Source organism: Neopelma chrysocephalum, unplaced genomic scaffold, assembly GCF_003984885.1.
Source record: "Neopelma chrysocephalum unplaced genomic scaffold, ASM398488v2 Primary Assembly neopelma1_59, whole genome shotgun sequence".
NCBI classification, from domain to species: Eukaryota; Metazoa; Chordata; class Aves; order Passeriformes; family Pipridae; genus Neopelma; species Neopelma chrysocephalum.
The window spans coordinates 1,564,768-1,576,012 of record NW_020897714.1 but is presented as its reverse complement, the minus strand read 5'-3'; the positions used below and the strand labels follow the sequence as shown (position 1 = coordinate 1,576,012).

The window sequence follows — 11,245 nt, the reverse complement described above, 5'->3', positions numbered from 1 at the left end:
AATACATAAAACATGCAAAATCCTGTAGTACTCTGCAGCTTCCCACAAGCTTTGCCACACACAGATTAAATGTTGTAACTGCTGTGTTATTTTTTTTTTCCCCTATGAGCTGAGCGCTGATGTGTGAGCTTTCAGAAACAGATTAAATGTGCCAGCTCACAGATATTTTATACATTCATATTTGTTCATGTACATACAAACCTGGGAGTTATTCCAATGACACGTCTGTTTGCAGAAGTGCAGTTAGCGGTTTTCTCATAGATGAGAATATAGTTGTTATGCATAGTGTCTGAGCCTATTATGGGCTGTTTGGATCGCTGTATTTTAAGAATTTAGAAATGCTGCTAAAAAGTTAATTCAAACACTGACAAAGTAGAGGTGCTGTTTGGATTTAGTTGAGGAGTTTTTTCTTGGGTTATTTTGTTGGTGAGGGGGCTGGAAGGTAGTGATACAGTTCTTTTTAATCCATTGCAGGAGAATGGGTATAATTAAGGATATTTTTCATAGATAGCATCTTGACAGAGCTGTTGCAACATTTTAATAATGCTGTTAAAGAATTATAGTGTGCTTTATCAGACAAGCAACTGATTAATTTTAAGAGTCCTACTGTGTATGAAGTGGACCTTGTATTCAAATGGAAGACCCTTCCAAAGTATATTTCTAAAGCCTACTTCTTATTGTCTTTGTGATAAATTTTTTTCAGAGTACACGTTCCTTTCAACAGCTTGTGACACAAGTTGCATTTGGCACAGAAGGACTCTTGGCAACATGGGTTCTGATATTTTAGTCATGTTATTCTAAGGTTGTCTACCTTACTTGAAACAGTGGGTTGCTTTCAAGAACGTGTTATTGTCTGAGTCTAGTCTATACAGATTTCAGTGGCAGAGGAACAATTCCTGAGCTCTTCTTACACAGGAGAGTAAATGTAAAAATGACTTGGAGAATTGGGTGACACTAGGGATCTCATGCTGAAGTTTGTCAAGGGTTGGCCTTGTAACGCTCTTAAACTTATCTAACATCCTAGAAGCTTTCTAGTGAGGTTCTTCTCCAGCACATCAGATGCCAATTGATTGCATTAAAGTGTATTGTGGTGCTATTTTAACATCCATTGTGAAAGAGAGCGTAAAAATATTTACACTCTCAAAGTCTGCCAAGAATGTCAGCTGTGTTTTGATATGTATATTTAATCTTTCTATTTTTCCCTTATTGCTTTCCCCACAGATGACAGGTTGTCTCAGATTTCTGCTCGCTCGGCAGCATCGAGCTCTCTTGCATCTCAGATACTGGAACGAGCTCAGAAGAGGAAGGATTTCTGGGGCAAGACATAGTCTCTCCCACCTGTCGTGTAGAAACTGTTCTGTAAAATGATTTATCTTTTATAGTTTGTAGTGTACATTTAAAAAAAAAAAAGTGATTGTAGATCACATGTTAATGCTGCATTCTTTCACTTAACCACTGATATGGCCCAAGTTTTAGGGCTTGCCATCCCAATTGAAAATTAAGTATTTAAACTGATGTTGAAAATGTATGTCCTTTATATTTGAGAGTTTGGTCTTAATTCACTATGTCTCTACAGCCATGTGAGGCTTTTTTTTTTTTTACTGTGGCACCTCTTGAAACTGAGATAATTATTTTTTTATGGAAACCGTGTGTTACTTTTCAAGGTATTCTGCTGCAGTCAGGCAAGTATGACCTGGAACAGTATTCAGGGTCAACGCCATCATTTATCAAATACCTCAGTTGCATTATTTTAACTAGTCATCTTAAAGGCAACAATGGTATATTTGTTTATGTCACTGTATGAATTGTTAGCACAACACAGTACTGTGACAGAAAGTTACTTTTGCTACTTAACTGTCTTTAACCTGTTACAAAAAGATTCTTATTTCCTAATGATGCAAACATGGAATGTACAGGAGTTTGAGAAAAGGACATGAAGCATTAGAATTTGTTTGTTGTCCACAGATTTTTGGCCAGGAAGACTATTAGAGTTCAGTGTGCACAGTACTGCAGTTTGTCAGATATACTGATTTAAATGCTTGTCTTGTGGACTGAGACCACAAGATGTTTACTGCTAATTTCAGCTTCTCTAGAAAAAGCAAACTCAGCCACCTTAACCAGTGGTGTTCCCCAGCCCCTCTTCAGACTCAGGTATTTAGGAGGAGTTGATTTCTTAAAGTAATCTCAGAAGAATGGGTTTTTTTCTTGACTTTGACATTTTAATTACCTCTCATCCTAGTTGCCTGTTGCAGAGAGATTGATACTGTTATGACTGTCACAGTGAAAAGTGTTTGTGATTTATGCTGACAGCTCATTTTATTTTTCCAAGTGATGCAGACAAGTTAATATGAAGTAGAAGAAATGGGTGGTTAACAAGCAGTTTGGTTCTTCTTGGGTGGCTCAAGTTTTAGTATTACTTCATTTGGAAATTTTATACAAGAACAATTTGAATTTTGTACACATTTGATTACATTTCGATTTTGTATGCAATTATGTATGCATATTACTGAAAATAAAGGAGGTGGTTTGATTTGTTTTTATGGAAGTTATGCTGGATAATTTGTCAGGGCTTATTACATTGGCACTTTTCTGTTTAGTTCTCTGTTTCATCTGTTCAGCTGGAATATCTGTGGACTTACGAAAGCCAAGATGTTACCTCAGAAATCTTCAGAAAGAGTAATTCATTAAAGCTAGATATGTTGATACCTGAAATCATGACTGACTGCAGATCCTTTAAATGGTGACCTGGAGCAGATGGGTGCTACACAGGCTGGATAGGCTGCAGTGCCCAAAGGGTCAGTCCCCAACAAATTATTTAAAGAGTGTTGATTTAAGGAGTGCTATCTAGCACTGATCATGTTAGAAAACAGTGTCCACTTCTTCCAGAAATGGTACATTACAGTAGCTTCCTACCAGTGGAGTTGTTTGAAACAAATCAAGGTATTTTATTTTATCTCAAGAACTTCTGGGATTATTCTGTGGCGTGCACTTTATGACCAATTATAACTTACACATTAAGTTTCTACTGAATGGGAAACTCTGTGCTTCAGCCTTTATGAAAAAATTGCCAGTTTTCGTCTACAAATTAGTTTTATAGGGGAAAACTTAATGGCTAAAAGTGGAAATACTTTTGTTTAAGAGGGAATGTTGCTGTGATGTTGTGGGTGGGTTAATTTTGGTGTCTTCATCTACATTATTCATACTCAACATGTTCTCATTGTTCTCCAGGCCAAGAGCTTTCATCATCCACTACTTCTCTGTGATACCTGTAACCTGAGTTTTATGAACTGTGCCCTCTTTTTTAATGTTTTATTTTTGTTTTTCTATGTTTGCCTGGGTTTCCTGGCTATCTAACAGCTCTGTCAGGGTGTTTGTGCAGGTCTGATTTTGAGGTCTGTAAGTTATAGATATTATAACACCATATGTTCCAGTTTTGCTTATAGTATTGCATGATGAGTCTGGTACATGTAGGTAGTTCTGAGTTTGTTAGATGTGTGCAGTATGTTACTTATTTGATTTCTGCCAAGGAGAAAGTACACATGGTAAAGGAGGGAGACAGTTTTTGTTACATGGGGTTACACACCCAATTTAGATATGAGAATGGAAATTCCTGGTGTCTCACACACATCATTGAACAATATTTCCCATCTAAAAAACTTTTACCTTTTGCCTGAAATGTTCTAATTGAATTTACTTTTGGAAGAATTATTTAAAGGTAAGTGTAGACAAAATACCTGTTACTGAGTTACACTAGTGCAAAGCTGCTGAAGTGTGCTTTTCTGTAGTCTTCAAGGCAGATGTAAAATTCTTTATGTCTGTTTTCTGCTATTGTTTATCTTGTTCAAGAGAGATTTTGTTTTGTTTTTCTAAATACTTCAGATCAACCTGCAAACATACTTCCTGTTGTGTTTTCCAGCAAGCTGAAAATAGAAAAAAAGGTTCAAAAGTGTACCCTTTATTAGTGATTACAAGTACATGCTGTACAGTGAATGCGTATTGTTTTCTGTCAAGAAAACTTTAGAAGCCTTAAAGTAGAGAGACCAAGTAAGATAAGCAGGGATGAAGGCAGTTGCCAATAGGAGATGTATCTAAGGAATAAACAGCTTTGGGAACTTGTCAACTTAAGGTTAAGATTTACAAATCCAGCACATTTATAACTGACCCAGTCATAGTATAACCCAGTAAGTGTTGAATTGTCTTCAGCAGCTGTTCCCAATTTGTAGATACCTGCTGGGTGAATCTCACTGAGGGGGGTTCACAGCTCTTGACCACCTGTACAAGTAAATAAGCCATCTCATCCTCACTGACTGCTGCCAGCTGGGAAAAGGCCTTTCCGGCCAGTAAAGCATTCCCTCAGCAAGCCCACGAAGAGCAGGCTGGATTCCAGTCTGCACTTCTCAAGAATTTACTGTCTTGCCAAACAATAAGCCTGTTGCCTGTCTGTGAGAATAAGAAGTGATCTCTCAATTTCTTCTACTGAATCAGGATAGCAGTGGTTGGTGGCCTAGGGTTGGAACTAAGACCTCCCTGTTCCCAAAGCTCTGCTCACTCTGGCATTCATCTTCTCCTCCCTCTGGCAAAATCACTCAGGTTGGAATGACTTCAGCTGGAGGGATAAAGCACCTTTGTCAGTACTTTTGCAATTCCTCCAGGAAGATTTTGATGCTGCTGGGCATGAGGAGAGTATTGAGAACTTAGCTAGTTGCTTACAGTAGCAGCAAGGTAGTATTTAGGCACTTGCATCCTTTTATGGCTCTGGGCTTTAATTTCTTTTACAGTCTCCATTTTCAGTGCCTTTCATGAAGCATCAGCCTTCTCTACTTAAAATCATGAAAATACTTCCAAACCCCTGGATTGAACAGTTTAAGAAGAGTTGACTGGGGCTTTTTGGCTCTGCAGGAAAGTTTGGGAGAATGTTGGACTGTGGATAATCCCATCCAATTAAATAAATACTGCTAAAATGCATAAGTTTTGCAATAATTTTTTTTGTTACTTTCCAATTTTAATGCCTTACTGAGGTGAGTTCTGAAACATAATGTGAAGTATATGAATGTTGTTAACCTGATAAATGTAGAAAGTCAAGTTTCTTTAGTCATCAGAGGTAGATTGCTTTTAAGGAAGGTGCAGGCTACAAGACTGTTTTTGGGACATACAGTCTGGATTAAGTCATAAGGGCACCCAGTAAGTTTTCCAGTGATACTTAAGTCACTATGGGTATGTTGTTGTATAGGGATTTTTCAGCATTTTTGGATGAATAGATCCACATGTCTTCCGTATTGCTGATGGATCTCTTTGTAGTGAGTAACAACATCCTGAAAACACGTTTGACTTCACTGATGGCTTACAGGTAACCTGAGTTCCCTCTGCACCCAAGGGCCACAGCCTGAAACCCAGTGTGTTGCAGTAAGGTGAAGGGAAGCTATTTACCAGCCACCGGCTTCCTCCTTCGCTCACAAATTCTTGGAGTCCAGGTACTATGTTCTCCCTATCTGACTCTTGGTGTCAGTGCTTTCTGGCAGATAGCAGTGGAGGAAAAAGGGATTTCCAAATCGATAATACTTGACGGGCAAATCTGTAGTACTGGAAGATGGGGCAGGAAGCGCAGCTTCTTCGAACAATTTAGTATGTGCTTATTTGCATGATGTCATATTGCTTCATTCCATCTTCCTGTTCTGCAAGGCTGAGGTGGCACCTAATATTCTGGTATCAGAGCAGTTCTTAGCATCTGGTAAAATTTGTCAGCAGAGAGCCCCATCACTATCTTATACAAGTGGAAGTTTTGCTATGGCCTTGTTGACCAATTTTTACTGTAGCCTGAAGTAAAATTGTTTCGTTATCTGGATGCACACAAATATGTGATAAAGAAAACAAGCTGAACAGTAATTTTAATGGGAAGTGACCAAAAATTAATGTCCTAATTATAGCAGTTATTCAAACCTTTTTAGACAGGAGCTTTGGGAAGAGAGGGTAGGATGGTGGAGCTGTGGTTAACTCTTTGGGATGCAGTCATTTCTTTGGTTATGTCTGCACTGAAACCCAGTGGGAAAGTGTTAATCACATAGCAGTGATCACACCAAAAGCAAAACTTGTAGAGGGGCCAATGGATGGTAGCTAACAGGAAAACTCCAATTTCATAGAAATCCAAGTTTTGGATTGCTTTTTGATCCGAGTTTTCTATTGTGTTGAAGAAGGACATCTGGAGTTCTATGTTAAAAATGTAAATGAGCTTCCTAATTATATTAGTATATATACAGTTCATCTGTGTCAGATATGAGCTGACCTTGTGAAGTTTCTGTTTCAGTCTGTGTTCTAGGGAAGCTCGTGGAGTGACTGAACAAGCCTGAACTTTGCACGCTGAATGTGCTGCACCTGGGAAACTGAAGGATGGTTCTTGGTGGTCCTGCAGTGTCATGTTAGGGTCGAGGACTGAGAACTACATAAGATTCATCTGGAGACTGATAGTCCTTTGGGAAGGCAAGCAAGGCCTGATAGTGCTTCCAGCTTTCACACTCTCTGTTGGATCGCTTATTCCGTTCATGGAGCTGGATTAAGAGTGTAAGAGCAAAAGCACTAATTTACAAAGAGCTTGCTAGTTGCAGGGAGAGTTTGTTGGTACAGTCAGGGCAGCAGATCCTCCTTAGCGCAGACAGTTCTTCGGTGGAGGGGGAAAAGGACAACTCAAGCTTTTTGCTCTCCATTTTCATCAGAGGTCTTGATCAAGTCTTCTGGTAAAACGTGTCAGCTTCCTATATGCATCTTATTTACATTTATGCCAGTTTACCTTTCCTAAGGTAACTAAGGCAGTGACCTGTAAAGGTTTCAAGTGGGCCTCAAAACTTTTTAACCATGTTTAAATCTGATATGCACACATACTGTATGTGTTTCTGTGCGTGTGCGTGTATATAAATATGTGTGTGCTGGTTTTGGCTGGGACAGAGGGTTTCTTTTCATGTAGCTAGTGTGGTGCTTTGTTTTGGATTTGTGCTGAAAATAATGTTGATAATACAGAGATGTTTTCTTATTGCTGAGCAGTGCTTATACAGGGTCAAGACCTTTTCTGCTTCTCACCCCACTCCATCAGCATGTAGGCTGGAGGTGCACAAGTTGGGAGGGGACACAGCCAAGACAGCTGACCCCAACTGACCCAAGGGATATCCCTTATCATGTGGTGCCATGCTTAGCATATGAAGCTGGGGGAAGAGGAAGGAAGTGTGGGGACATTCTGAGTGATGGCATTTATCTTCCCAAGTAACCATTACACATGATGGAGGCCTGCTTTCCTGGGGATGACTGAACACTTGCCTGCCCATGGGAAGTGGTGAATGAATTCCTTGTTTTGCTTTGCTTGTGTGTGGCTTTTCCTTCACCTGTTAAACTGCCTTTATCTCAACCCACAAGTTTTCTCACTTTTACTCTTCTAATTCTCTTCCCCATCCCTCCAGAGAGCAGTAAGTGAGTGGCTGTGTGGGGCTTAGTTGCTGTCTGGCGTTAAATCACAACAGTGTGGGTGCGGGTGTGCATATATATGTATATCTATATATAGGTATATATATTTCTTTAAACTCATGGTGTCTTTGTTTAATACTATTGTGTGCTGAGATGTCTCCAAAGCACCTACTTTAAGATCTGAAGTAGAATAGGAATGGCTGGCAGGATCCAGAAAGCCTGTACTTCTGGATTTCTCTCTTCCTAGGTCCCTTTCTGGTCACTGGGTTCTTGTAGCACATATATGCAGCCATCTGCAGATGTACCCTGTTCTGGAGAGCTGGATGTTCAGATCTCACTGCAAGTTTGCTCCTGTGGACTGGGGAAACCTGCTGAGGCTCAGTGCTCCCCTCCAGCTAGAGTGGGCCTGTGAGTTTCCAGAACAGTGCTCTTGTGAGGAGCATGCATCTGTGTTTCCAGTGAGAAGCTGGCTCCAGCCTGTTTATGTATTTTAGCTTACATGACATGTGGCTAAAAACAGATAACCCCGGAAAACAGCATTATAATTCCTATGCTGTAGCTATTTTGTTTAGTCTCATTTTGGCCCCATGAATCTCACAATCTTGACAATAGTTCTGCTCCAAGAGGAAACTTGCTGGCTCAGAGGACTCTCTTGGGATATGGGCAATAGCATAACCTGTCTGGGGAGGGACTGAGGCATGGACTGTTGGCTTCCTAGAGATGGACACTATTTAGAAGACTACTGTTAGCAACATGGGAACCAGGAACCGTCACCTTCTCTAATGGCTCTGTAATACAGAATAACTGAGCAGCCACGGGCTCACCCTCAGGCGATGATGCTGAGCTCAGAGCCTCAGTGGAAGTGCTGGTGTATGGGCAGTGTCAGGCACAAGTATTTCACCTTAAATTACATTGCTTCCTTTCAAGATGGATTTATTTAATTACACAAGATGGTGTTGATTTATTACGTGATAACTGATGGTACTTGGTAAACCAAGGTGCACAATGCTGGGGCTATTTCTTATTCTGAGTAACTGTGTGTCACTTAATTTGGATTATAAACCAGCTTGCAAAATTCTGTTCCCAATTAGAGTGGTTTTCTTTGAGATAACGCTATGTCAATAATTCCACTTTGCCATGTCACTGAGTCATGGCTGTGCAACCACACCACATTAACAGGAAGCACAGAAGTTTCAGTTCACCTGATCTGACTATTCGCAAGACATAGCTGGATATATGTAGGTCACTATATAAAGTGGCAGTTTTATAGTATGTACGTGACTTTACACACTGAATTCAAAGAACTAGCCGTCCGGTGGAAGGGTTAATAGTGGTGCCTTTGGTGGCATGACATGGTGTGTGCACTGACATGGTCTGCATTCCCTTTTCTCTCATCTGTGTCAACTAAGTGATGGCTCCTATTGATAAATTCTTCTCTTTATGCTTTACTCATGTTGGCAGGAGTTGTCTGAAGAGGCAAGACCACTGGACTAACATCTATTGCACTTCAATTGACATTGTTCTTTGGGTTTTTGTTTTCATATTAATCACTGAATCCTTCTGGCACTGTAATAGAAATTACATCAGTGGTTCTGGTAATAATGTTGTATCAACACATTAATAGTGATGTCTCTGGATCTTTCTCTTGGATCTCCACTACATGAATGATTCTGAGGTGAGAATAAAGTTATTTAAACCAAGGAGGTTTTGTTTGGTAGGTTTTTTTTTTTTTGGGGGGGGGGGGGTGTTGGTGGTTTGTTTGTTTTTTTTGTCCCAGAATGTAACTTAAAATTGAAGCCACAATGAACTATTAGCTTCCTTCCTCTTGGATGTTTTATGGTATGAAATACCAGTTTTATGATATTTTTTATATAATATTTTATACTTAGAAGACCTAAAAATTATATAATAAAACCAAGTGAAGGTCAGAGACAAAGATCTTTGATGAAATATCAAATAGGTAAGCTGAACTGTTACTGTCAGAGGAAATGTATTACTCTGTGTTACAAAAATGTTACTGTTGGGGAGGTAGAAGTTGTACACCCTCTGCAAAGTCCTGAGTCAGCAGTGCCTCTACTGAGAGCTGACACCAGAGTCTTTTCTGGTCACCTAATATTCCCAGGCTAAGCAGTTTTAGTACTATTCCTCCTTCTTCCAAAAGGTTCACAATTTCTTAGACAACATTAAACCTAGCATAAAAAAAAAGAAAAAAAAACCAAGCAAAAATATAACGATGAAATGCTACATGTCCTCTCCCAGTTTCTGTGTTGATATAATTTTCTCCACAGAAATTGAATTCCTTCTACCATTCCTAGTGATCATACACAGAAGACACTTGTCTGTGTACTAGGATGTTTCCATAATGAATAGCTGGATTACGGAAAAGCTTATTTTCAAGTTTTATAAGGAGGAATCAAGTTCCATTGCTGATGTTTCCATTGCTGGGCAGAGAGCTGACTAAAATAAGACTTTACTGGAGCTTGAGCTGAAACAATTTTATACTCAGCTTTAATCTTGCAAGCTTGAAAGTCTGGGCAAAAACTGAGGAGAACTAAGATAAAATGCAGCCAACTAGCTCACAAATGAGGTGGAGCAAAATAAGGATATGAGTGTGACCTGAAACTTGAGATTGCATGTTCAGTTTTAGGTGTTAAGTGACCTGTGGTCCATTCACACAAATGTTTAAGGGGGGAGAATTGCATCACCAAATAGAAGATCCAACAGGATGATACACAGGTGCACTCTTTCACATGCCTACTCTTGACAGTGTTTCTAGCCCAGTGGCCAATTCTGACTTTTCGAATAATGCAGTATAATGCTGGCTGATTCAAAGTGTACTAAAGCTCAAGGAAATTCCTGCATGCCAGTGTGCTGCTGCTGATACTCAACAGCTGAACATCAAAGTACAGTGTTGGTTATTCACCTGTGGCCTCATTCAAAGTCAGAAGGAAATGTCTGTGGCTTTTGAGGCAGATGTGATGTAGAGTTCCAGTCATCCTCAAAAAATCCTCTGTTTTCAATGTGGGTCAAGAAGTCATTGTCGAGAATATTCTGCCACTATAGTTTCTTAATGAATTTGGGAAACAAAATTTAAGTGTTTATAGGTGAGTTTACTGACAGGACATTTAACTCTTGGGACAGTACCAGGGAGAAAAAATTACCTGTGAACATTTTCAAAATTATTTTTTTATTAATTATACTTAAAAAACCAACACAAGAGGGTATTTTATAGAAGATGGGAGGTCTTCGGTAGTTTTTAATTAAAATGAAAGCATAGCGGGTATGTTTCCTTGTAGGAATTTTGTACTTTAAACAGTGCTACTAGCCTTAAACATTAAAAATATCATTAAACCAAGAAAAAAAATCGTAAAATTAGAATGGGAAATTACTTCCCCCTTGCTCTTAAGATATGTTTTGTCCAGTATATTCTTTCTCCCCGGAGTAAGACCCACCAGTGATGGTTTCAGCCAGAGTACCACATTTTAAATTAAAGGCAGATTTCCTTCCACTGATCTCTCCTGCCAGCTCTACAGTTCAGAGTAGCCTGTTCAGGAAGCAATTTCCCTGAGGTTCACCTTCAGTACTGGCTTAGCACTTAGACCTTATTTTTCAGAAGCTGATTGTACTTCCTTCTCAAACAAGAAGAAAAAGAAATTCTTCCTCAAATATTAGCAGAAAATCTTTATATTCTTTCCTCTTTCTTAGGACTTCTGAGGACTGGAGCACGATCCAGTAGTAGTGCAGGTTTTTAGCTCCATCTTTACATAGGATGTAATGCTGGATTCATATCTCCCATGCA

The 11,245-nt window shown here is 39.4% G+C and overlaps 1 protein-coding gene across 7 annotated transcripts in view; it reads left to right on the top strand.

Annotated features, from left to right (window-relative positions):
* MDM1 (Mdm1 nuclear protein) overlaps positions 1-2,712 on the top strand; it is a 27,660-nt gene extending 24,948 nt beyond the window's left edge. For all 7 annotated transcript variants that reach the window (XM_027679659.1, XM_027679660.1, XM_027679658.1 and 4 more), the window contains one exon: positions 1,222-2,712. In XM_027679659.1, coding sequence (XP_027535460.1) covers positions 1,222-1,328 — 107 coding nt within the window. In that variant the 3' untranslated portion in view covers positions 1,329-2,712. The remainder of the gene's footprint in view (positions 1-1,221) is intronic.
* The last annotated feature ends 8,533 nt before the right edge of the window (positions 2,713-11,245 follow it).